The sequence below is a fragment of the Clupea harengus genome, chromosome 26 (assembly GCF_900700415.2).
Source record: "Clupea harengus chromosome 26, Ch_v2.0.2, whole genome shotgun sequence".
NCBI classification, from domain to species: Eukaryota; Metazoa; Chordata; class Actinopteri; order Clupeiformes; family Clupeidae; genus Clupea; species Clupea harengus.
Genome location: NC_045177.1, coordinates 8,197,560 through 8,225,059, shown reverse-complemented (window position 1 = coordinate 8,225,059; position 27,500 = coordinate 8,197,560). Strand labels below are relative to the sequence as shown.

The window sequence follows — 27,500 nt, the reverse complement described above, 5'->3', positions numbered from 1 at the left end:
AAAGAAGCAGATAAAACAATCATGCATATTGGTTCCTTTTAGTTGAATGCATGGCCCATTTTACCTGATAAGCACCGTGTTGGCTCAGAAAGGGCCATTCCTCCACACCGCACTGAGCCACCTGGAACTCCGAGGAACCTATGTAAGATTGCTCTTCATAGACTACAGCTCAGCTTTTAATACCATCATCTCTGACATACTAGTCAGCAAACCAACTGTACTAGTCCTCTCCCCCTCCATCTGCACCTGGATAAAAGACTTCCTCACAAACTGAAACTCGGCCCCCACCTCTCCTCCGCTCAGCACTGGCTCTCCACAAGGCTGTGTGCTGAGCCCACTACTATACTTCTTGTACACTCATGACTGTACTAGGACCCATCCAACCAACACCATCATCAAATGTCCCATCTCAGTCACCTTACACATGTGTATAAACAAAACTGTTACTGTATTTATTGTAAAGCACCTCAGGGAAGAACTGTTGCTGTATTTATTGTTCCTCAGGGAAGTACTTGAATCTATACCACCGCACTTTGTTAAACTCTTAATATATATTTTTGTTTAGCCAGTTGTACTATTGCTGTGTTATATGTTGTTCCTCGTCGCACCAAAAGGAGCAGCACTCCAAATGTCGTTGTATGCGAATACAATGACAATAAAGGCTTTTCTTTCGTTCTTTCTTTCAATATATTAACAGCTCTTGGGTTTTGAACATTTCATTTTTCTTCCCATTTTCAACATAGAACCGTAAAAATGAACTGACTCGGAGGGGACTTTTGGTTATGACATACGCATGTGAAGGGTGTTTAAAACGTTTGAGACGATTTGTTTTATAAATTGTTCGTGTTTCGTTCGTACAACTGGGGTTTTGTTTGGAGCGTTTTGTGTGCGTTTTCCGATGCTGAAACTACCAGTGACCGTGGGCGATACAATTTAGCCAAAGTTCTGGTTTAAACAGGAGCTTAGCCTAGCTTTGATTTTAACACTTAAACCGTAAAAATTATGATAAATTAAAACCATGCTTTCACGGCTGAAAACTGTTATGTGCATCATCATTGGCTCATCAGCCATCGCGCGCGGTGTGTAGAACGCTGGTTGCGACGTTAAAAATTCGAGTCACAAATACATTTGTTGAGGTCATACAGCCTGCGTCACTGACGGACAATTCCAAGTTCCAAACATGTCAAATGAAAATCTGGGACACAGAGCAAGTCAGAGAGATTGGAGCATCAGTTCACAGTAACAGAATGGAGAGCAAAAATGGAGATGGAAACAGGGAGAAGAGATTGCAGCCCCTAGACAGAGCCTTCTTCATGGAGAAGTTTGAAGAGCTGACTAGAGCATTGACCCAGGTCAGGGACACGGTCTGCAACCTGGAGAAAAAGCTGGAGGTTGGACAGTTCAGCACCATGAGAGACAGGAACATATCTAAGCAGCAGGAACACATTAATGAATCAGAGAGAGATGAGGAAAGTGCTGATAATGTGGGTAGATGGATTCCACTGAGGAATCGTCAGGTAGTTACAACAAATAAAGACAAGAGAGTGAAGAGAGATGGAGAGAAAACACGGCAGCTTCAACTGGAGCTGCTAATGGTTGAGCTGCGAGAGGTAGGGAGAGCAAGCTATCCATCCGAGGAAGAGAGAAGAAAGGACCTCATACGAATTGTGAACCAGGAGAAGGAGATTCGGTTCCTCCAAGAGAGATACAGGGCTGCCACTGAGAGCATGCTGGAGCCAGAGAACGAGGAGACGGAAGGAATGCCAAATACTATGGGAAAGGGCCCATTGAAAATGGTGGGGAATAAAGAAATAAGACAGAAAGACATCCCAATGGCAAAAAAGGGGAGAAAGACTTCAAAGATAACACAGATGGAGAGGGAGACTGACCTGCAGAGCAACGACGAGCGAGTGAGGAGACAGGAGGATGGAGAAGTGCATATGCAGCAGGAGGTCCTGCAGGCTGAATCGGAAGAGACAGGGAGGAAGAGCCATGTGTTGCAGGACCAGAGAGGGAACAAGCCTTTAAAAGTGATGAGACAGGAAGTGGAGATTCAGCCTCCACAAGATGGATGCAAGGCTGTCCCCAAGAAGGCTGAGGGAGGGGAGCTCAGAGACGGCAACCGAGTGGAGAACAGGCTCAAGACAACAACCGAAAGGAGAGAGATGAAGCCACTCAGAAAGACACAGGAGTTGAATGAGAGTGCGGGGACTATAAAGATTGAGCAAGCGCTGAAGAAAAGCATTACTGAGGCACAGACATATGAGACAAAGCCCAAAGAGGAGAGCGAGAAGGATGTGCAGAAAGTGCGACTAGAAAGAAAGTGTAATGAGGAACAGCCTGATGAGAAGCTTGGAGAGAATAGAAAACAGGATGGAGAACAGAAGAGAAAGAAAGCAGTGGATGAATGTGGTAATTTGGAAAAACAGACTCAGACTAATGGAAAAGTTGTTGTGGAGAAGAGGGTGCTGAAGGTACGTGGAAGTGTTCAGCACCAGGAACATGAGGTGATACTAGTGGAACAGGTGACCATAGGGAAGGTGCTCAAACCACTAGACGTAGACCCCCAAAAGGTGACTGAAGAGAAAAAGAATGCTGTGGCACAAATGCAAGAGGGAACTCTGGGAGCATATGTGCCTTGGAAAGAAACACAGAAAGTGATTAGGAAGGAGCAGGCCATGTTAACTCTGAGCCATCAGATCAACACACAGCAAGAAGAGAAAAGGGATCAGGAGAACCTGAAAGTGTACGAGAGACTTCAGCAGCCAGAGATTGAGGTGATGATGGAAGAAAGAAAGAAGGTGGAGAATCAGAAGAGACGGAAAGAACAGGAGCCACAGCCAATCACAGAGGAGAAAAATACACATGCTCCAGCTGTCCAAAGGGGAACAATGGAGACTAATGACAGTCTGTTTCTTGAAGTGGATATGCTTTTGGATGATATGGATGTGGGAAGTGAGAGAGAGGTTAAGGTATTGCCGCCCGGGGAGACTGAAAAACAAGGAAGAGAGAGTACTGAGGGGGTGCCAAAGGATATAAAGAATGAGGATCAATCAAGACAATCAAGAGAACTGGAAAAACAGATAATGACTGGGGGTAAAATGGAAGATGAGGCTAGATTAAAGAATGGGAAAAATGATGACCTATTCTTAGAGGTGGAAACGCTTCTGATAGATATGGAGGAGGAGAATGACAGCAGTGAGGCGAGGGTGAGGCTGACCAAGACAACGGGCAAAGAGGGGAAACAGCGAGACAACGCTAAGCCGGTTAATGTGCCGAGTAAACATGATGATACGAATCCACAGGTGCATGAGGTAAAAATGGGACAGTCTAGGCCAAAATGGCTGGAGGCATGGGGTGAGGCAAGGACGACGGAGGAGTGCAAGTCAAACAGTCAATGGAAAATGTCCCCACTGGAAACTGATGACACAGTGTTTACCAGTCTGCAGAAACAGAGAAAGGAGGGAAGACGAAAAGCATCCATCGAAGTGGGTGACCAGAACAGTGTCTTGTGGTTTGAGAAAGCCATCGATGTAACAGACACTCAAGAACTTCGAGAACAAAAAGACAAGCAAGAAGAGATGGAAGTAGGAAACATGCATGTAGAGATGAGAGAAATGGATTTTAAGAGACAAGACCAGGCAGACAAACTGAAAAACGAGGAGAGAAAAGGGGTGGAAGAGAGACTGAAAGAGGAGGAGAGAAACAGGGAGGAGAGACTGAAAGAGGAGGAGATGCTGAGAAGTGCACAGAGAGTCCGAGAGAGGGATGATGACATGACAACGTTTTTGGATGAAATGGACGTGAGACGTAAAGAGAAGGAGAAGAAGCGAGAGGAGAGACAAAGAAAAGTCGACGAGGCCAATAGGATCTGGAGTCCTCTCCCAGTGAGATCAGATGACTCCGACATCAATGAGACCGTGGGAGCTGAGAGAACACGGCGGGAAGGAGGAGAGAAGAAAAAAGTCAGATTTCAGATCAAGCTGAGCAACACCAAGTGGTGGCTGAACGAGGATGATGATGCGCAGAGCTCTTGAGCAGCAAAGGGAGCCTATGGAGAATGAGGAGGGGGAAAACTGCAGATGACTTGCCTTTGTGTATTTAAAATTGAAGTTTACAATTTCCATTCACATCTAATTTTATAATAAAAAAATATAAAAATTATAAAACTGCACAGCCGTCTGATTTTTCATTTCATTTTCATCATTTTGATTCAAGTCCAAGTTGGAGCAGTCAAACATTGCCTTAAAGACTCACCTTGAATGGATGAAGAATGAAATTATGACCACATGAATTAAAAAACAGTTTACTATGTATTGATAATTAAGACCAACCAATAACTCACAATCATCTTTATAAATATGACTATTGCTCCACTGGAACAACCTGGGTAATTTCACAGAGTTGATACAATTTAAGTATTACATTTTAATTCACAGCTTAACATAACAAGTTAGTTAGATGATAGCCTAGGAAGAATGAATCCACATGCCCTGCTGAAATTGTAAGCCAACTACGCTACTATGAGCAATAGAAAACAAAAATAGAAAATTACTGCTATGCGGTATATTACCACAAGAGGGTAGGCTATAGTCGTAAAAGAGAAGCAGTTTGAGTTTAGGGTTGTGAAGGGCCCAAATCATAGCTTTGTAAACATACAGTGCAGTTGCTGTCGTTCACCGGCAGCCAGCCTAGCAATACCACACTGCATGAAGATGAAGTGAGTGCACCCAAGAACTCTCGGTTCAATAGGTCCGTGCGTGCGTTTTGACGTCATGAAGAGACCAAAGTTATCCAGTTCCGCTCAAGATGGCGGCGCAGCGGAGGAATCTGATGCAGAGCGTAAGAAATTGTTTGAGCAATAATTCTCTGTGATTTTTGCGTCAACATGGCATAGTTAACCAGCAGAATACATGACAGTTTGATTGTCATGTAGAACCATGCGTGATTTTCGATATATGAACGAACAAGATTTGCTAATACTTGCTTTGCATCACAACAGTGCCTCTAAAAGGAGTTCCAACATAGCTAGGATAGTTGCCCAGTTAGCTAACTTTAGTTTGTCAGTCTTAACAGTCATGTTTTCAGTCGTATCTTTTCCTATGTGCAAAATGTGCATGTGAACAAATCAACATGTAGGAGATTCGATATTTACTGTATTGCTCAGACACAAGATGGTTTGAAGTCTAGTAAGCTACCAAGCAACTTGTGCTGTTAGCGTAGCTAACATTAGCTGTTCAATTATGGGTTAAATTGGCTACTTTGTTAGCTGTTAGGCTAATACTTTTAACATTAGCTTGTGCCTTAAGTATTACCGTATGCCCACGGACCAAGACAAACAATACATTCTTCACGGCCTCGAGTTTCTTGTGTTATACAGATGGGTGCATATGTATAACATTAGATGAGCATGGCATAGGCTATGCACCAAGTGAGGCTCTAGCTTGACAGTCATCGCATTTCATCATTGTTGGTCCAGGTCAGCAAACATTTAACAGTGAGCTGCAATTGTACATGATATAGTGTTGCGAGCTAGCTCCCAAGAAAAAAAATCCTTTACAATCTGTTACTTTACTAATGCATACACATCAGTTAGTCACTCCTGTGGTATATCTACGGTAATGCAGACGTTGCTAATATTTTTCTGTCTTTTTTCCTTTTAGCATCAGAGTTGGACTGATGACCTGCCCCTGTGCCAGCTGTGTGGCGTGGGCAATTCACCAAACTGTGTGTACGGACAGGATGGCAAGGGCGCCCAGAGCCACCCGTATGAGGATGGTCATTTCCGGTTCAGGTAATCGTCTTAGTTGATGAGAGGGGATCTCAGAAATCGGGTATTCTAATCACAGGCACATTTCTAGATCCTAGTCTGTAGTGTTCTTACATCTTCTCAAACCACTGCTTTCCGCAATACCTCCTCTGGTTAATGGATGTATTGTCTACTGACAGTTGGTCGTTGATCGTTGAATAGTGTCTGAGAGCCAAATTTGCACATTTGCATTTACATATGTCAGCACACCTTACAAAGCTTGAGATATGAAACCTGTGGCCTGTCAATAATGTTAAAAAGTGCTCTTTTATGGAAAATCCGTTGCCGTTACAGGCAGGTGTCTGCTTGAGTTTCAGTGAAGTGCCCCTCATTTGCGTATGTTCCCAGCACCCGTGGGTGTTCAGGGTTTCCTCATCGACTCTCATGAGAGTCTCATCTCTTCATGAGTAACCTTCCTCCTATGAATACCTGGTTCTTGAAAGTCCCAGCTGCTGTACTGATCTGCGGGTTTGAATGCCAGGTGCATTTCTTACTGCTTGATAGTTGCAGCCACATGCGATTTGCTTTATCTAAGTAGATTGAAATGACAAAATAAGGCTATGTTGCTAATTCAGTAATTGCTGCTCATTCATAATAAAAATAAAAAAAACGTATTCAGAAGAATACATTTTGAAGGTGTTTCATAAGGTTTGTTTTAGGGAAAACAGTTATGCAACAGTCAACTCATATCAATGAACAGAACCTTTTAGATCTAAAAGCATCAGATTACAATTGCTAGTTGTTAGCCTTTGCTATCATGATTTTGAAGCTGTATCTTCTTATAGGGGGCTCAGGTCTATCCTGATATTCTCTTGGCACATTTGTTTATTTTCAGTAGAACAGCAAATCATATCATTTTGTAAAATCACTAGTAGCCAGTTTTACCAGTGTGGGTCTTTTAATAGAAATTAGGCGGCTGTGATGTGTTAAGTATGACTTCCTTGTAAGTAACAGGTCACAGATTTGCTGAGCTCAACCTTTGTCAACTAAATCTAGGTACAGACCACTCAATTGATGAGTTAACATATTAGTACTTGGTACGCATTCTGGTTATTTTTTTAATGACTAGTTAGGATTTACCTAGAAAAACTATTTTTCAGATATTCTTTAAAATTCGGCAGGTGACTAATGTGGTGTTAGGGTTTTCTTGCTCCAACTAGCCTATTTACTGCCCATCATTTATCCGTTTTGTATTCAAAAGGCAGATAATCTTATGCACTGCATGTTTTACCCCCCCCCCCCCCCCTGTCTGAACAGAGGCGAAGACTGCTCCCTCTATGGGGTGTTTAATGGCTACGATGGCAGCAGGGTGGCCAACTTCATGTCCCAGTGCCTGACTGCGGAGCTCTTACTGGGCCAGCTCAACACCACACACTCTGACGCAGACGTCCGACGGATACTCTCCCAGGTGTGCCACTTCTGTCCACTAGGTGAACTATTACAGAGTTGGCTCCTAGGAGGCAAACTGGGGAATAATTGGGCAATGGGGGTCATTTTCCTAATTGTTGTTTTGCTGGGGGTTGCGCAAGTATTGTGCAAGCTATTGAGTCCCTTGCCATACTGTCATTCTCTAGGTCAGTCTACTATTCATAGTTTTCAGTCTACTATTCAAAGCTACTTCCACATCCCAAGCAATATGGTGTGCCAATGAGACCCTTTTCAAGTTTGTAATTTATGTTTTGTAAGATGAGTCAGAGCTAAACTATGGATGAGTCTAGGGTCTGACTCGTTTGTTTTGAGTGAATATTTATAAAATATAGTGAATGTATATCTATAATATATAGTGACTGTATTTTTATAACATATAGTGAATGTATATTTATAATTTAAGTTGAAAGCCATTATCTGTGATTGAGGAAGCAAGCTGGGAGCATAGCGTAGTTGACAGTACATAGGGATGAGTGATATGGGCAATTCATTGTGTTTGTTGATTGGCTGTTTTTGACTCTTTTCAAACAGATCGGTGATTTTGATAGGATATGAGAGGTGGTTAAGAAAATTGTATATATAGACTTTTAGTTTGACACTGAAAGTAGACCCTTTTAATTCTGTTAAACTGTGCTGCTTTACTGGTAGTTATGGAGTGCAAATAGAAAAGCTGTCCTGAAATGAAGCCGAGGGATGGGTGTAGAACATTTACAGTTACTAAACTGTGGGCTTTCTTTTTTCTGAAAAAAAGATTTTCAGTGGTTTCAGAGTTTCCAGTAAAAACCCACTGGGCTAATGTAGGCAGCCCACACTTAATCTCACTGAAAATGAAACCGATTGGTAGCCTTCTGGCATGACTGTAACCCCCAATAGAACGTGTTAGTGTAACACATGGAAATAAGACTCTTTCAGTAAAACAGTCCTAAGGGTTTGAAGAAATGTCAAACTGATCCGTGAACAAGAGAGCGTGACACTCTGAAGCTCAGCTAGGCCTCCCACAACACGTGAACCCCAGCACCCACACACTCTGATCGGCATTAGGTCCATGTGGAATATTCTCATGCGTTTAGTGGTGTTGATCGTTTCCGGTAGCATTTCAAACAGCATATTAGTACCGGTGTGTTCATAAACAATATGTTGCCCGCTCATGTGTTGAAGAGCCTGGAAGGTTGCCTTGACACTTGTACAGTGTGCGGTCTTTAATGGCTGAGGGAATTAACAGAGCATGTCCGTGTCTCTGGCAGAGAGGCTGATTTGATGTTACTTGTATCGCAGGCCTTCGATGCCGTAGAGAAGAGTTACTTTGAAACCATTGGGGACGCACTGGCCGAGAAGGCCAACCTGCAGTCTCAGCTCCCCGAGGTAAGGATGCGCATGCAGCAGTAAGCAGGCACACTCACACCAGGGACAAATTGCACATATTCATGTTTGTGGTGCTTCAGTGATTTTGGCTTTGCTTATCAAAAGGAATAACGAATATAGTAGACTCAAATTACTGTGCGTATATCCGCTCTGTGCCAGTAAATACAAAAGAGAGAGAAGAATATTTATGCGCACAATTACGATTTGTAAGCTCTCATATCTATTTCTTGCACACTGTGTGAGTGTGGTTCCAATATTCTGAATTTCTTTTTTTCCCCCAACCTCTGTTTCCTTTTCTGTGTCTGTCGTTCCCTCCCTTTCTGTCCCCCTTTAGGGTGCGATCTTCCACCAGCTGTCTCCTCAGAGTCAGAAGCTCGCTGATCGGCTGGCAGCCCTGGAGCAGGAGGTGAATGGAGGCGCCACTGCAGTGGTGGCCCTCATCCTCAACAACAAACTCTACATCGCCAATGTTGGTCAGTGACATGGACCACACACACACACATATACACACACGGCTGTGTTTAGTGCCATTCTGGTATTCTGTTGCACATTAGGGTGTTAACTCTTTTCTTTTTTTTCCACTTTTTTCAGTCTTTCACTTCTTAGCCTTGTTACAGTCAGCATTGTTCCAGCTTAAACCGTGTTGGTAAAATGCCAACGCCTCGGAAGCGATGCTGAAAATGTTTGCTATGCAAATTTTGTGATGGAGTTGTTATTTTTGGTTAAAAAAAAAAACTGAAAAACTGTGCTGTTCTGCTTCAGTTGACGGGCTGCAGACATAATTAGACCCTTATCCCTGGCAGCCATTTCTAACTGCTGTGCCAGTCTGCAGTTGTGTAGACAACGGGTGCACTAGTTACCAATTTGAATTCATGTTTTTGAAACCGTTTAATGGAAGCACATTGTTGACATACATTTATTCAGATAACCTGAAACATAACATTTATTCAGATAACATGTATTCAGATAACGTGTAAAATAACATTTAGTCAGATAAGCTGTAATATAACAACAACATTTATTCAGATAAGCTGTAATATAACATTTATTCAGATAACCTATAATATAACATTTATTCAGATAAGCTGTAATATAACATTTATTCAGATAACCTGTAACATAACAAGGTAAACTGTCACAAAAGACACAAAAGACCAATGACTGTAAAAAAGGAACTAAAATAATGACAACGGTTTCACCTAATATGGGTGGAGCTGACCAGTTTTCTGTTTACTATGCGTTCTCTGTCTGCTAAAAGCCCTTACTACACAGACTGACCAGTTTTGGCTTCATTGCTTCGTAACGTGCATGCTGACCATGTTTTGCAGGGTTTGCGCAGGGTTATATAATTACCAAGTTTCATTTGAGTAAAATCATTATGTAATTGGAGAAAATCCAATAATAGGGTATTGAAGTATTTGACCTACCCTACCCATTGTGTCACTTGTAATATAGATTGCCATCCATTGTTTTATACATTCAAACACATAAATCATGTGTGTTTGTGTGTGGAGGGGAATTAAGGGAGATGGGTTTCCCATCTGCCCCCAAACTTGTCTGGGTCGATGTAGGGCAAATCCATTCCCATAACGACCCCTTATTGGGTAATTGGGTAACGGAACAGACAAGAAGGAGGGTGGGTTCATGCGAAGGGTGTCTGTCAGGACTGAACACAGAGAAGAGAAGAGGGGGGGGGGGGGGGGGGGCACAGGGTTTCCTTTGTAGGCCAGAGAAGGGCAGAGAAGGAGAGTCATTTATATTACACAGAAACAGCACCCCGGCCAGCTGCAAGATGTTAACTGTTAAGGAAAGTGTCAGGAAGCATGTGGTCTGAATGGGCCTCCACACCGAAGGCTGTGCTGTTACACTAAGTGTTTCAGACAGGAGGTAGGTGAACCTGCCTGCATGGGAACCCATGACACGACAGGCCCTTGTTCATGTTTTAATATCGCCGACTTTTCCTTCTTTTTGCTGGCTTAGTCGCTTTAAGGAATTTCTGCCTTTACTTTATCTGGTTATTAACCAGCACTTCTGCCTGTTGAGCGATCCCTTAGGCAGACACATGTTCTCCAGAGGTTCTTGTGCAAGTGAATGGATATGGGGATAGTTCAGCTCACATCCAAAGATATAGAGCAAGGGAGTTTTCTGTGCTTAGCAGGGGTTGTGGTCCAATTCATTATTATTATTGGTCCCTTTGATGGACTGGGTTGTGTGGAATCCAATAGTCTATTTTTATATGTTTAATAAATATTGCATGGTCATTTAGTCTCTAATTATGTTTTATAGACTCTGTATGCTCTGTATTTGTATATAGATTTCTAACATGTTTATTGCCAGTTTAGCAAAATAAGGGCTAACCGATGAGCTAACCAAAATTGCCCTATAAAAAATCCATAAACTTTATAGGCTTACTTTAACTTCTTAGTGATCCATGCCTGTCTTGGCCAAACGTCTTCTGTGCCCTAGGCTGAATACCTTTTATGTCTGTTTTTGTGATCTCCTTTGAGTTTAGGCAGCCTACTTAGTGTGAGCAGGGGCAAGAAGGCTGGTGGTCTTGAATGACTCCAGTAATGATGCCGTCTGTGAGAATGCGGTCACTGCTGTAGTGCAAACAGACTGCAGTGCTAAATAGTGTTTCTTCCTCCGGTGCTCTGGCGCTGACAGGGACCAATCGGGCCTTGCTGTGCAAGTCCACGAGTGATGGCCAGAACCAGGTGATCCAGATCGGCCGAGCCCACACCACGGACAACGACGACGAGCTCACCAGACTGGTACAGCTCGGTAAGGGGGGTTCACAGGGGCAGAGGGGGTATAGGTGATGGCTGCCATTTTCTTTTCCAGTTACATCTGTGAAGCAGTATGAAGTGAGAAGAAAATGGCCATCCATTCTTTTTAAAAGCAGAGACAGAGGTCTTCCATTTTTTTTAAAGTGTATAAAGGTGCATATAGGTATGTGGTATCAAGGAAGTAAGGATCATTTTCATCTTCAGGAGGGTGTAGCTGAATTGCTCTCATCTGTGCAGTTTTTTTTAACGACAGAATTGATTGATGGCATTCTGGGAAGGGGAGGATGGGTGGATGGTTGGCCATGCAGCCTATATCTACTGTGCTTGTCCTTGAAGCACCTCATGTCATCATTTTCTATATATATTTCTCACTGAGTTAATGTGGTAGTTTCATTGCATGTTAAGCTCACTGATGACCAGAAGGGGGATGATTACAGCCCTTTGTGTCATGTAGTTTAATGATTGCATTTTTAATGGTTGTCATTTAATGGGGCCGTTAAAGCCTCGCTGAAGGTGACCCCCCCTCCCCCTCTTGTGTGTGCGTCTGCAGGGCTGGACGCCAATCGACTGCGCCAGACCAGCCTCATCGCCGGGCAAAGTAGCACCCGCAGGATTGGGGACTACAAGGTGAAGTTTAACTACACGGACATCGACGTGCTGAGGTGAGCGCCCGCTCCACGTGTTAGTGTTTAAACAGCTGCCGTGGGTGGTTTCAATGACCAGAGCAATGCCCCAGCCCTCATTTGATGGCCTGAATTGAGTTTTTAATGCGTGTGTTGATGTAACTCAGAGATGAAGGTTTACCGGCTCCATCTGGGCACACTGGAATGTAACTACTTAATAAGACTTCTCATAGTGCGCCATGATGTCCTCATAGTGTGCCATGATGTCCTCATAGTGTGCCATGGTGTCCTCATATTATGCCATGGTGTCCTCTTGTCTAAATGGGGAAAAAGCTCTTGTTATCCTGCTGCTTTGAGAAAAAAAAAGAAAAAGTGGCTTTTAGACCAGATTAGATCTTGACACGGCCGTTCAAACCTGACTGTTCATGTTCGGTTGAAGCGTCGTTCATCAAATACCTGTTGGGTTCGGGTCAGGCTCACAGGTCATCTAGTGGCCTAGTTTTACCACAGGCTCAGTGGCCCCCAAACATTTATGTTATTTTGTTATTTCATTTAAGCTTTAAGCCAGTCCCCCACTACCTTTATTACTTATTTATTTATCTATTAAATTATTTAATCTGTCATGCCATGATGCTACTCCTGTTTGGACCTCTGAATTGTATGTCCATCCAGCCAGAAGGGCAGCTGTGAATGTCCAAGATACAAGCTCAACTTGGTGAAGATGTGGACCTGTGTATATATGATCCAAAGACTACTATGATTATGTAAACATTGGGATGTTAATGTGTAAGTGGCACTAGACACGTCACCCAGGCAGCATATGATGTTAACATCCTTTTAGAATTAGCTTGAAAACAACTGATATCCTAGATAGCTCACACCACCTGTTTAGTGACTGTTCGTGGTGTCTGGCCACTTTATTTGTTTTATTACACTTTGGTCTGGCCAGTGTGCGTAGAGGTGCATTTTGGGATTTTGGAGGGAACAGAATTAGTCAGTGCACTGGCATGTTTTTGACAGTGGGACAGCCTTGGAAGTGGCTTAACTACTGAACCAGGGATTGAAATGAGACCCCCTCCTGATTTAGGTAACCAAAATGTTGTGTTTCCCAGTGCCAAGCATTTATGTAACCCTGGCATGTCAGATTAAATAATGTCCAAAGTAATAAAGGTAGTGGGGGACTGGCTTAAAGCTTAAGTGAAATAACAAAATAACATAAATGTTTGGGGGCCACTGAGCCTGTGGTAAAACTAGGCCACGATGACCTGTGAGCCTGACCCGAACCCAACAGGTATTTGATGAACGACGCTTCAACCGAACATGAACAGTCAGGTTTGGACGGCCGTGTCAAGATCTAATCTGGTCTAATAGCCACTTCGTCTTTTTTTTTCTCAAAGCAGCAGGATAACAAGAGTTTAGTGATTATGTCTTTTGCCACTCTGCTATAAATGTTTCAAAATCACGAATTGAAATGAATTTTTTGTCGTTGAATTAATGTAGCACAGATGTCGTATTGAAATTCATTACAAAGACACAGTCCAATCTTGATGTAGGTGAAAGCTCTGCTTATTGAGCAGATTTTTAGAGGTTATTTGCCTCAATTTTGTCATTTCTCACTTTAAACCTCATAAGAGTGCATCAGTTAGTCATTCATCATCATCATCATCATCATCTTCTTCGTCATTGAGTTTATTGTTTCTATGGCTGGACCATTAGGGCTCCTTTCTGCACATACAATGTGAGGAAAAAACTCAACTGTTTTGAACAAAATACTTGATGATTAGAAATGGAATTTGGGCTCCTGGGATCTTGGATCAGTATTTCCGGGAGGTGTGATTCCCACATTTGGCAGGAGGGCCCCCGCTCTCTTCCCCCAGAGCCGTGAGCTTTCGGTTTGGTTTCCTGTGGTCTGCTCCCCAGGCTGACCACTTGACAGCGGTCCAAGTCTGGCATTACCACTTTGAGTCCTTTTAAATTACATTAACCTGCACACATAAGAACTCCAATTTCCTGCCCCTGCTGGGCAGTAAATAGGTATTAAGCTCTGAATGTGATTCAAATTATCCACACACACACAATAAACGAAGAGGAGAAGGAAAAAAAATAAAGCCCACTTAATTGAATTGCTCCCCTTTGTGGAAGCGACTCTGGCATTTCAGTCATGCCGAGTCACAAGCAACTTCATCGGACCAAACCATGAGAAATTTGTGGTGATATTTTCATGTCATCACTCGTTTTGTTTTTTTTTCTCCCTCGCTGTCTCTAGTTCTGTTCTTTGCCACCGATATCCTTCTCCCTCTAACCACGTTTTCTGCCTCTTTCTCCAACTCTCTTCCCTTTCCCCTGTTCAGCGCTGCCAAGAATAAGCCAATCATCGCCGAGGCAGAAATCCACGGAGGCCAGTCGTTGGAGGGAGTAACGGGCTTTCTGTTGCTCATGTCCGAGGGGCTTATCAAAGCTCTGGAATCCGCTCACGGACCTGAGCAGGCCAATCAGGTACAGCCTCACCACTTGTCAATCATCTCTTTCCCCCCTGACCAATGGCAGTTGAAAGCCCAGCCCAGTTTAGCCCGAGCAGTGACCTTCAGCTTTAGTGGCTCCAGCTGTGACCACGGCAACAGGCCACGGGCCACTGGAGGCTGTGTACATCAAAGGGAAACCGTGAAAATGTACTTCAAACCATCAGTTCATTATATGGGTCATAAGAATGCACACAGCCTCAGTCATGAGTTTCATTGGAGAAATTGCTTTGGCTCGGGGATCCTGATGGTGAAGGGAAAATGAGTTAGAGACCTTCTTTATATTCAATTTGCAATTTGGCTGATGACTGGTGTACGAGGGGTACATTTTGAAGGTGCATCTTATCGTCACAGTTTATATGATAATTGAGTTAACACTAGTGGAATATTATTCGTAATGGCATGTAGCAGCGCAACCTAGTGTAAGTGTCAAACACACAGATGTCGCTCTCTCACTTACTTAATGGTGCGTGTGCGCACACACACACACACACACACACACACACACACACACACACACACACAAAAATCCACATCGGTCACCAGTCACAAGCAAACAAACAAAAAACACAGCTGAAAAGAACCACAGATAGATTTTCCCATCTAAATGCTTCAAAGTAACCATAAAGAGGAAGTAGGAAACAATGTGAGGGGGAAGTAGGAATCATGTCTAATCATTTTAGACCAAGTTAAGAGTAGGAATCACGTGCACGTCAGGGTCATACAATGCCGATTAGAGACCTTTAGACCAAGTTTAGAGTGGGAATCATGTGCACGTCAGGGTCATACAATGCCAATTAGAGACCTTTATACCAAGTTTACAGTAGGAATCATGTGCACTTCAGGTGATACAATGCAGATTAGAGACCTTTAGAGCAGCTTAACATTCTGCTTCAATCTAGTTTGCGATGACCATATGTGCAACAAATACAGCTGAACTCTGCTTTATTTGAGAAGTGGCAACTGATTTTGTGACAGCATACAAAGTAGTCATCTTCCTTTGTGTCCACTTATGCTTTCTGGTTGTTGACGTGTCTCGTGAATGTGAATCCATTGTCCATTAGCGTGGCGTGCAGTGCAGCATATGCGTAGGCTTAATTGAACATGTGCTATGAGAGAAATCAACTCCCAGCTGAGCCACAGGCTTCAGAAAACACGAGTGAAATGATCAAATACTCTCTGTAGGCCTATCCCAGCATATGCCCCCACATGTTTAAACCACTCCCAGCATATGTCAGTCATGTTTAGGCCACTCCCAGCATATGTCAGTCATGTTTAGGCCACTCCCAGCATATGTCTGCGCATGTTTAGGCCACTCCCAGCATATGTCAGTCATGTTTAGGCCACTCCCAGCATATGTCTGCGCATGTTTAGGCCACTCCCAGCATATGTCAGTCATGTTTAGGCCACTCCCAGCATATGTCAGTCATGTTTAGGCCACTCCCAGCATATGTCCCCGCATGTTTAGGCCACTCCCAGCATATGTCCCCACATGTTTAGGCCACTCCCAGCATATGTCCCCACATGTTTAGGCCACTCCCAGCATATGTCCCCACATGTTTAGGCCACTCCCAGCATATGTCAGTCATGTTTAGGCCACTCCCAGCATATGTCCCTGCATGTTTAGGCCACTCCCAGCATATGTCCCCACATGTTTAGGCCACTCCCAGCATATGTCAGTCATGTTTAGGCCACTCCCAGCATATGTCCAGTCATGTGTAGTGATCTAGCCTTTACCTGAGACTAAGCCCTTCCCTTCCCTAACCTGTCCCTCTTTGCAGGAGATGGTTGCCATGGTGGCGGCGGAGCTGGCCCAGCAGAGCACCCTGGAGGCGGCGGCCCAGTCTGTGGTGGAGCGGGTCAAGCGGCTGCACCACGACGCCTTCGTCAGCGGGCGGCAGCGGGCATCGCACTGCTCACGGCACGAGGATATGACCCTTCTCGTCCGCCTCATCAATTACCCGCTCCCTGATGGCACGCTCACGCCCACGCAAGGTCAGGCACCATTTTACATTTTTACGTGTTTACATAGAGTGTGTAGATTGAATTGTAAATTGCAGATTAAGCATTGTATACAGAAATATCTCTCTCTTATCTAGGCAAAATGCACCTCAACCCAAGATTTATAGGAAAGTAGTCAGTGTTCAATCCCAACTGACTTTCTTTGACGTTTTTCTCCGTAAACTGTGCTTCTCTCAGCTCTCTCTCTCTCTCCGTAAACTGTGCTTCTCTCAGCTCTCTCTTCTCCGTAAACTGTGTTTCTCTCAGCTCTCTCTCTCCTCCGTAAACTGTGCTTCTCTCAGCTCTTTTCTCACTTCTCTGAGTCCTCTCGTACTCATATACTGATGGATCCTCCACATGAAGGGAGGGTTTTCATGGTGACTGACCCTGTCGTCATGTGGGTCTGCCCCTTTTATATATCCAATTAAAATAAGAATTGAACAACAAATGCTGTTGAACAACCATCTCTTCCAAAAACCTACACAGGTGCAATTGGAAACTTTGAACACTTACAACAGGCTTACACCAATGGCAACAATCCAAAATGGAACATGGAAATTTTAAAAATTGGATTGGATGGAGCTTTTCTAAATCCTTTCTCCATCTCTTTTTATATGTCAACACCAGGTGGGCGCATCTACCCTGTGTCTGTGCCCTACTCCAGTAGCCAGAACACCAGCAAGACGAGCGTGACCCTCTCCCTGGTCATGCCATCCCAGGGCGGCACACTGACCAACGGGACCAACACCGCCTCCACCCTGGACGGTGGCACCCCCACACCTGGGTATGGTATCTCCCTCTCAAATTTGAGTTAGCGTGTGGAGATGTTCGATCAAGTCCGTCATAACTTTCTTTCCCATTGTTGTGTCTACAGCATTGTTGTAGCTTTCAGTTCGAAAATAAACACACCGGAAAACAATAGCAACGAAAAGAGAGCTTGTGTAGGACTTTGCACCTTAAAATAACCCAATAAGATTAATTCTAGCTGTAACAAGAGAGAAACCGACCTTGTCGCCATCCAGTCTAGTCAACAAGGGATGGCGCTTTTCAAATGATTAATGACTGTTTGCCTGTGCCTTTAAAGGTGGGCAATGCCCCCTTCATCCGCAAATGTAAAGCCATTGTGAGATCTATATTCAGACACAAACCTCTTTGCCTCATACACCAGCTCTAAGTGACTTACATGTAAAGTGTGGACTCACATTATTATTAGCTACAGTGCGTCAGTGGTATAAATAAATAAATAAATCAAATGTATGTAAGGCCATCAAACAAAGTTTCTCTCATCCCTGTGTGTACTAGTCTTGCCACATATAGACATGTAGACAAAGCAAGGCCTGTCAGCACTAGTCTTATCAACCTTAATTGGTCATCTGTATGTGTATGTGTGTATTTAACTAAAGTATTTTTCACCATTTTCCATGTCCCTGCTTAGCATCATGGTTGAAACCATAGGAATTTGAAGTGATTGCCTTACTGCACTAGTAAAGACTAGTCGAGACTAGAATAGTCAACTCAAAAGTTAAGAAAAACTGTGAATCCTTTGTTATGCTTATAGCTGCTTCATCTCATAACATCTGAAATCAGGGAGACTTTCATATTCAAGAAAATGTCAACAAATGGATTTCATACCACAGGGTTTGATTTACCAGTTTGAGTTGATTGATTGATTGTTGATCGTGAGGTTGGGAAGGTTCAACAAGATGTGGAAAATTGTCCAGTTCCACTGAAGAATTGCCTTGAAGTAAAAACAAGCGTGCTGAAATTGATCTCTGATAAGAAAGGCAACATTAGTTTCTGTGTCTAGTACTGATTTCCTGTCTATTGTACTGATTTCCTGTCTATAGTACTGATTTCCTGTCTATTGTACTGATTTCCTGTCCTCAAGCACACACTTCCTATCAGCGTGTGCATGGCTTATACACACCGTCATTCCATTCATTTCACCTTCTACCATTTCTGTCTTCCCCACTCTCACTCGAACGTTCTCCATTCTCTGTCCGACTCCCTCCCCTCCCTGATCCCTTTCCTCTGCCACGACCACAGCATGGTGCTGGTCACAACCATTCGCCCCTCAGTGTCAGTGGAGGTCTTGCAGCCTATAAGTGAGATCCCTGCCCATGTTCATCCTCCTAAACGTAACCCTAACCCCAACCTTCAAACTGGCTGCGGTCCCAACCCTCTCCCCGATCTTGACTTCCTTCTTGGTTCAGAGCTAGACCCGATTGCTAAACTTGATCCTATTGGCCTTGACCTTATCCCTAACGCCGACCATGATCTTGGTCCTAACACAGTCTGCAACATTGCACCTATTGCTTATACCGATCTTGTTCTCAGTCTTGACCTCATTTCTAATTATGGCCCTAACATTGCGGCTAACTGTAACTCTGACCCTCTTGCTAACTTTGACTTTATTCTTGGCACCCATCATATTCCTAATGTTGATCTTGGTCTGAACCCTCGCTGTAACTATGATCCTTCTCCTAACTTTGACTTCCTTGGTCCTGAGCCTAACTGTAACCCTGATCTTGTTCCTCTCCTCCCTGTTCCCAATGAACGCCCCCTCCCTCCTGATGCTATTCCCGAGTCTGGCTCTCCTGACCCAAGCCTCGACCCTGACCCTGACCCTGTCTCTCTCCTCCCCGCCTCCCCTGCTACCCCTCCCCACAGCCAGAGCCCCACGGCCACCCTGCAATCCACCAACACCCAGACCCAGAGTTCCAGCTCCAGCTCGGGCGACGGCAGCCTCTTCCGCCAGCGGGGGAGTCAGGCGGCCCAGCCGGACGAGACGGGCCGGGTGCCCCCCTACGTGGACTTCACCGAGTTCTACCAGCTCTGGGGCTCGGATCACAACGACGGCCAGAGCACACAAGGCGGCCTGGGACCTCAGTGAGGAGCCTGAGGGGGGGAAAAGACCACGGGATTGGAGGGATTGGACTTTGGGTTGGAGGGGTGGCATGGTCGGTCACATGGGGTGGCCTGAAGCCGGGGGCTTCTGCGGAAGTACGCCTGCAGACTCCATGATGAACTCAGCAAAGTGACTTTGTTAATGCGTTACTCCAGGTTACTACTCACAGATGTCAGCAAATTCCCAGATTTTGTATCTGCCAATTTATGTTCAGTTTATGACCTTCTTTGAGGCATGCACACGAGGTAGGCAGACCTCAGGATTGTGCTCGCTCTGTGTGTAGGGTCTTTCTCCATGGCAACCTGTTATTGTTATTTTATTTCTTTTCCTCAACATGGTCTATGATTGGAAAATGTTTTAAAGTAATGGGATGTGTGTACACAAAGAGTAGTGTGATTGGCACATTCCATGACTGAAGGTGAATGTAGTGTGTTAAGGGTGAGTTCTAGGAGTGGGGAACAAAACTCTTAATGCACAACATCTAGAATACATACAGGGCATGGACGTTCAGTAGCGGTAGAAAGAGGTATAAAAAAGGGGAATGTACAAACACCCACGCCGTGTACAAAAGGAATTGTTGCACTTGTTCCTTCAACTGAAAACATGAACTCCTCTGCATTTTTAACCGTTGCCTTCGCTGAGTTGTGAGCCAAAGAAATGGACGGCTAAGGGGCATTTTAAAAAAAAGAAAAATCTTCCCTGCTCCAGCAGGAAACATGCTGGGTGCAAAACTGTCCGCACTCGGTTGTCATTTAGCATGCATCACGGCTGTTTTTATTATTATTATTGTTTTTTCTTTTAAAAGGCTGTGTGGTGGTAAGCTACACGAGCATATCTGTCCATTCTTTTTCTTTGAATCATGTGATGAAGACCGAATGGGTGGGTGGGTGACTGTGAAGTTAAAAATGCCAGCCCCTGTCACGGAGCTGATGGCTGCCACGCTGCCCACGCCGCTGATCATGACTTCAGGCACCCCTGTGGACCCATGCTAAAGAAAGAGGATGAGGTCAGAGGGGTAGGAGCGTGAAGGGGGGGTGGTGTGACCTAAGCTAATGCTGACGTCACCGGGGGTATATCTGCGAATGTCACATGTATATCTCTGTTTGTGTTTAATGTGTGTCGTTTTTGCTCCTATGTATCGCGAGCATTAGTGCCTTGCCAAAGTAAAGTCTTAGAACCGGAAGTGTTGTGTTCTGTCTTTCTTTTTTTTTTCTTGTAAAGTTCAGATAGATAAGTCGTTAGCAAAGAGTTTTTTTACTGCCTTAGGAGTATTTAGTCTCAGATATTAGGGTGTTATTTGTGATGGCGTGTTGTTATTAAAAAAGGCCACACATGCGATGTGTGTGCAGGTGCATGTGTGCACGCTTGTATTTACAGGGTGGAATGGTGTGTGTTTTATGCATGTTATGGGGGAATACCATTGTAGTTGGATGCACATTTACTTAAACATGTTTTTTGGTCCTGGTTTATATGTAGGATGTTCTGCTATGAATCAACTTCCCCTGTGGTGTAGGAGTAGTCTGATTGCCAAACCGGTGTGATGGATTTGTGCTACTGTAGTGTGTCTTCCAATGGAAGACCTAAACACATGAAAACAATAAGTGGAAGTTGTGTGATTTAGCATATTAAACCTGTGACACGCTAGCAGCAAACAGAAATTCCTATTGTAAAACTGATTAACTTTGCATGTTAAAATTGCAAGTAAGTTTCGGTAGGTTATTTTGTGCAAATAGGATAGGCTATCGACCTTCTGAATTCTTTCCAGTCCGAAAACAAACGTACCTGTCGAATTCTTTTCTGGTTCCAAATACCAAAATGGTAAATGTGTTTGTTTCGTAATTGTCCTTGTTAAAAGAATCTTGAACGCTGAGCGCAGGAAGGATTTTTAATACATATAACAAATCACAATTCATAAGCTTCCTACATTCAGCGTTCAAGATTGTATCCTATTTTATATGTGTGTATATATAGCATTCAATATGATTTTCAGATGTATTTAGTCCTGCCTCTGAGCGAAAGCCACTACAAGTGCTTTCAGTAAGCCACGGAAATTACTTTTTTTCAAGTAGTCGTCAACAGTAGACATCACTTGACATACTAAAATCTGTATGATTCCGGGAAACAAGACTAACAATGTTGCTTCCTTGACTTTGAGAGCAAATGGTGTAGATCTGTTACTACTGGAGGGGGGGTGACAGTGGAATGGGACGGGCAATAAACAATGTTTCATTCCTCGAATGAGTTATTTTGTAGGAGGCTGCGCTTTGCTTTCAGGTGGAATGTTAAATACATCATTCTAAGAATTAATATTACGTTAGCAATATGGTGAGCATACAAATGCTGTCGCTAACCTATATTTTGGCGTTCATCTTTGATTCGTCTATGAATAACCCTTTTTTCGCCCCCTCCGTAGGCTACTCCCCTCCCTGTCCTATGTGATAAGCAAGCTGGGAGGAGCTGTCGTCTCGTGCGGTCCCCCCTCCTTTTCCTTCACCTCAGTCATTTCTGAGGGGGAGAATGAAAAATAAAGGAGAGGGGTCTGCCTTGTACATGAGCGGAAAAGCGTCATTATTGTCCTGAAAGCAGTCGGACTAGTCACACTGCTAGGCACGGAGCTGGCCCGAAGACAACGGCGATGGAGAGAACCCAGAGAGGAGGGGGTCGCGAGTCATAAAACCGTCAAAATCGTTGTAGGAAGGAGCGAGAATCGTTTTCATTTCACCCCGCATCTCTGCTGGCGGGATGGAGATAAGCTATCTCCTGCATCAGTACGTCGAACAACAACCTGAATGGCTCTCAACATCTTGAATGCAGCGTTGTTTTTCTTTCTCTGTCACTGAACCCAGCACAGTCAGTAATCTTTCATACGAAACGCGAGGTTTACATGGACAGAGTGGCTAACGCACAAACAACTGGACCGACTCGTTCTCTCTGCTGGGGATCCAGAGGTATATAGCTCATTCTCCAGTGTAGCCGCTGCCTTGCCGCACAGCGTAAGCAGGCTATGCGGCTCTGCGTTAAGAATGTAATGGAGATTGGTGTAGCCAGGCACAAACGAAAGCTACAATGCGTAATAACTTGGATACTTCTGGCTGTTAATACGACTGAGGAATCGACTAAGACCATCTCCTGGATCGCAATGAACATCTAGATACAACCCAAAACAGGCGATGGGTAAGCTCTTTTCTTGTGCTAGAAGACGGAGGAGAGGCGATCTCCACGGCTGTCATATCATTACACTTGTATGTCTGTATCTCATGGTGGGTGTATGTGTAATGTAAAACAATCGCTGATGCTTTAATTTCTACAGGCCTGGAGTGAATCCACAGGATATGAAAGTGTCGAAATAGAGAAGGCAGTGCTGATGATAAAAAGCTACATTAAAGCGGCTTTAATTGTTCGGAATAGCCTGGTGACCGCTGTGTTCCTTAGATGCAGTATATTACTGTTTTAGTGATAATGTTGCTGTTGTGAATGATTAGCAGTCTATTATTTGGTAAGGAGAACCTCAAGCTATTTCGGCAGAGTGTCACTGTGTGACGAGAATTTTGGAGACGTTCCAGATGATTCTTGGCCTCCTGGGGTCGTCAAGTAAATTTCCATGGGGTGAGCCAGGGTGTCGTAAGGAAACACTGACCAGCGACCCTAACTTACCCGCATGCACAAGGGCAAATATTGTTTGGTGTACATGTATCATAAAATGTTCTATGGAATTGCCAAAACGGGGGGGAAAGAATCGGAGAGGGGACCCACCACGAAGCTATCAATAAAACAGTAGGCTAATAAGAATTCTCTAGTATAATTTAATTTTAAAGCCTTTCCCTGGTATTTATCCTGTATTGCTTCTAAGCCAGTGGCCTCTGAATTGTGAGTTGTAGTGGTTATCTAATGCATTAAAAATGCGTCTGTGCCGTAGAGAGATTAGAACACAATCACGCCCCACAGACTACGATTTCAAATTGGGTTTCCGTCCAAGTAGGCTACATACGAGAGTATCAACACCACTGAGGAAAACATGTAAGTCTCGTAGCTTCATTAGTCCATCGGTCCGAATTGACTGTGACCAGATTTGCTCTATTTGACCCAGTCGTAGCGAGGTTGCAGGAATGCCGGTGGGTTTAGAATGGCCCGTGGAGTGTAAAATCTGGACTGAGTCAGCCGGCCTCAAGGTGCTGTGATTTTGCATAGCTCCCTGCTGTGTGTCTCTCGAAGCAGTGCACCGGGAAACAGCGGAGCCTCGGGAGGCTGCAGTCGTTACACCGCAGCGCCGATAATTAATGCTGATCGACCATGCGTTCAAGCTAGATGTTGCTGCTGCCGCTGCTGCTGCTGCCCCAAGGATCAACACTGAAAGTCAGGAGTATGCCGACTCAAAAAGACATAACAGCTGTCATATGACGACCAACAGGGCCCTTATGTGTTTGCATGGTAAAGTGGGAAGTCAGCCATGCAAATACTTTTAAATTGATATTGTGCGAAGCCAGTTAGGCCTACGTTCTGCATCTGTGCGATATGAGCGTTATAGCTTGCAATGTTCGAAACCTCAAATGAATTATGATTACTGGTATACTGCTGGTGTGATGCAGTCTGCCAGTGGGAGATACTTGGGGAGGATTTGAAAACCCTCTCAACCTCAGCTCTGCTATGAGGAGCACTAAATGTTTTGTATATTCTGATGAAGAAAAAAAAAAAAGAAAAGAGCACTCATTCCACATCACACCCACAACACATCTGCTCTGGTGTGCTGTCATAGTTCAGTGTTGGAGAGTGTGTTTTGACTTGAGTCAGCTTGTTAATGGAGAGAAAAGACAGGTAATGAAGAGATGTTTAAGAATGAGCTAAAGAACTTGGCAATAACTCAGTGGGTCTAAAAACCAGTTGTGCATTTTGGAGACATGTTAGCCAAGCATCGTTGTCATGGGTGATAACCCTGATGTGATGAGTCAGACATTTAGAAGACACTTTAATCTGATCTAACTAGCAGTAGGCTGGCAGACAGACTGGCACAGGCTCCCACAAAATCACATTATATATGGATTGTTTGCACTCCTTAGAAACGGAACCATGACCTTAGCTTTGGGGAATGCGGCGCTCTAATCATTAGAGTTACAGGAGCGCTAGCCAAGGTCCGAGTCAAGTGTCCTCCTCCTCCTCCTCCTCCTCCTCCTCCTCCTCCTCCTCCTCCTGTCTTTCCCCTGTTGTCTCTTGTCATGGTGTTGTGGTGAGGGATCTCAGGTGTTTAGAGACTGAGACTTCCATCTCTGTCTTCTTTTGGTCTGTCATCTGAGATCATAGATACGCTTACTGTTGTACGCTAGGAGGTCTTTGTCCCTCTCCCACACACTCTCCTTCCGTCTCTCTTTTTCTTTCTCTCTGTCTACCGCTCTTCTCTCTTTGTCTCGGTTTCAGAGGCACACACACACACACACAAACACACAAACACACATTTTCTACCTTTCACTCGCTCTCAACTCACTCGCTCTCTTTTCCTGGCACACACCCCCCTCTCTCTACCTCTTCGCCCTGAAGAGTTCTCCTTGAGTAAAAAAGCTTTCCTTGCCCACGCAGTGTGACTCAAAAGACCTCAAGGCCTGGAAAGACAATAGAAGAAGTCGTCAGAAATGATAAGAGGGAGAGTGAGAGCGAGGGCGGGGAAAGAGATCTCACTAACCAAGCCTGTCTCTTTCTGCAAGGCTGACGGCTTCATCCTTATTAGCGGACTTGGCGTCTCTGTTCAAAGACTCCGTGGGCACCTGCCTGGGTGAATTGGTGAGCCACAGATAATGAGATTTGCTACATGTGTTGGCGAAATCCGGCCTGTCTCCAAAGAGAGGGGTTGGGCCAGAGGCCTTGACTAGTGCTGTGCTGACGAGTGGCATGTTCTGGAAAGAGACCTGAAATATCTGTTATTTAGTTTTCCCGCCTAAAGCCCGGTTTAACTTCAAGGACATGTCGTGGTAAGATGAGATAAGCAAATGGGATGAGTGGGCAGTTCTGACGCAACTTGGAAGAAATCTATGCTTCAACAGTAACGGTGAAGGCTGATGCCGTTTAGTATGTGCTGTGGGTTTACTTGGATAGTGGGTTGGTTTCCCCGTTTGTTATGCCTTTATGTCCGTCTTGTTTTTTCTTCCTTGATTCCAGTAAAGCACATCGACTGGTCCCTTATGTAATGTTTATTTGAAGCGCCTCTGCCAGAAGCACCAGCACTCAACCGACAACTCTCTGAAAAGTGCCCTTCAAAAGGGACCGCAAACATTGACTTTGTTAACCTTCCCTCTGTCTTTATCCCTTCCTCTCTCGCTCTCTCTTTTCTCTCTCTCTCACTCGCTCTCTCCCAGGTGCTTTCATGAATGATAGAGCACCTCTGTCAGCCATACCAGGCAACCTTATGGGACCCCCCTCGCTAAATAAGGCTCCAGTCCTCCACACACACACACACACACACACAGAGTACTCCTTGTCAGGCATCCAGGACCCGAGCGGGCCAAAATAGCAACCATCCATCCCCTGCATGACTGCTAACCCCATCACAGAGCCTGCCCCCCTCCCTCCCTAACACCCCTCCCACCCCCTCTCTCTCTCCTTGCTCACTCACCGCTCTTTTGTTTTGCCCAGTGTCACCTTTCATACTCGTCCCACACGGGGTTGGGGCATGTGGGGAGAAACAGGCTGTGACCTGTACTTGACCGTAGAGATGTGTTTAGTGCAAGTAGAGAGGAGAACCAGGGTCCATTTGTGTGTGTGTGTGTGTGTGTGTATGTGTCAGTGTGTGTGTGTGTGTGTGTGTGTGTGAAGGAGGGGAGAGGGGGAGATTAGGGGAAAGGACGTAATGACATTGCAGTCTTCTCTGGTGGGTTTAATTGACATTCCCCCAGCATGCACTATCCAGAACCCGCTGAATAAACGCTTCCATGTTTCGCGTACGTACACACACACAGCTGCCATGCCGTCTCCTGGAAGTGTCAGCACTCTGCCTCAGCAGTACGCTTTCCTTCCTCGTCGTCTGCCAAGCGCTGCTTTTTTTTCCCCCCTCTGCATTGAAGCCTTTCGAGAAGGTTCTGGCCAATCCTGCAACCCAGAAAGACATCCTCTCTGTCGTGATTTGAGCGGATTCATTTAGTTAATGGTGGGGTTAATGCATGTTCATGGTAGATGTGTGTGTGTGTGTGTGTGTGTGTGTGTGTGTGTGTGTGTGTGTGTGTGTGTGTGTGTGTGTGTGTGTGTGTGTGTGAGGACAGAGCATTTATGATATTATATTACATTGGCTTATGCATTGATGCAGAGGCGAGGTACATGGGATGAAGCCGCTGTGTTGTACCTTGATTGGGGGATTTTAATTTGTGAAAGCAGCTCACTCCTGTTGACCATGAAATCATAAACATTAGCAAGTGCGAGCGGACAGAGAAGAAGCAGAGGCACGAGGGAAGGCAGCAGCTGCCAACACGGCCGTCTGTCTTAGTGGAGCGCGTCGGGGAACAACCAGAACTCTCCGTGGATGAAAGGAGAGAGAGAGGTAGAGGTAGAGGTAGAGATAGAGAGAGAGAGCATTTCATTAGGATTATCCCTGGAACTGAATCTCAAAGCTGCCGGCGGCTCCCAGACCCTCCCACTCCGGAGCTTGAGAAGGGACTCCCTCTCTCACCTCTCCCGGACCGAGTGGCACCTCTTGGGGAGGAGTGGGCCCCCTTTGTCACACCCTGGCCTGCGGTAACCCCCACCCACCCCCCTTTTGTAGGAGCTGGGGACCATGTTTTCTTTCTTCTTTGGGAGGAGTGTTAAACCTTTGTCCTGGCCTCACCCCTTCAACAGTATGCCGGCTCCATTCCGGTGACTTAGGACCCATGAATCATTTATGCGTCTCCCAACCGGCATGTTCCTCCTCCCAGACACTTAACGTCCCAGAGAAACAACTCTCTCTGTGTGTTTGGCCCCCACCCCCAGGCGGATGGGAAAGAAAAACATAATTCATATTTACCCCTTTAATCCACTCCTCCGTACGTGGCTCAGCACCGCTCCACTCAGTGTGTTTTGACTTCTTTCTGACCTCTCTCTCTCTCTCTC

At 44.8% G+C, this 27,500-nt stretch overlaps 2 protein-coding genes across 3 annotated transcripts in view; both read left to right on the top strand.

Moving 5' to 3' along the window:
• Positions 1–4,655: 4,655 nt before the first annotated feature.
• On the top strand, positions 4,656–20,619 carry tab1 (TGF-beta activated kinase 1/MAP3K7 binding protein 1). 2 transcript variants are annotated; one of them, XM_031563880.2, is made up of 11 exons: positions 4,656–4,842; positions 5,664–5,794; positions 7,067–7,217; positions 8,513–8,599; positions 8,934–9,072; positions 11,264–11,380; positions 11,888–12,047; positions 14,360–14,504; positions 16,309–16,522; positions 17,156–17,312; positions 19,199–20,619. In XM_031563880.2, the coding sequence occupies exons 1-11, from the start codon at positions 4,810–4,812 to the stop codon at positions 19,419–19,421; spliced, it is 1,557 nt and encodes a 518-aa protein (XP_031419740.1). In that variant the 5' UTR covers positions 4,656–4,809; the 3' UTR covers positions 19,422–20,619. The 2 variants fall into 2 exon arrangements, with proteins under 2 accessions (XP_031419740.1, XP_012675432.1); XM_012819978.3 differs by having other exon boundaries at positions 4,659–4,842; positions 11,936–12,047.
• Positions 20,620–21,856: 1,237 nt separating this feature from the next.
• The window catches only part of mgat3b (beta-1,4-mannosyl-glycoprotein 4-beta-N-acetylglucosaminyltransferase b), a 22,135-nt gene continuing 16,491 nt past the window's right edge, over positions 21,857–27,500 (top strand). Inside the window, exon 1 of the mRNA XM_012819968.3 lies at positions 21,857–22,610. The gene's annotated coding sequence lies outside the window, so the exon portion shown is untranslated. The remainder of the gene's footprint in view (positions 22,611–27,500) is intronic.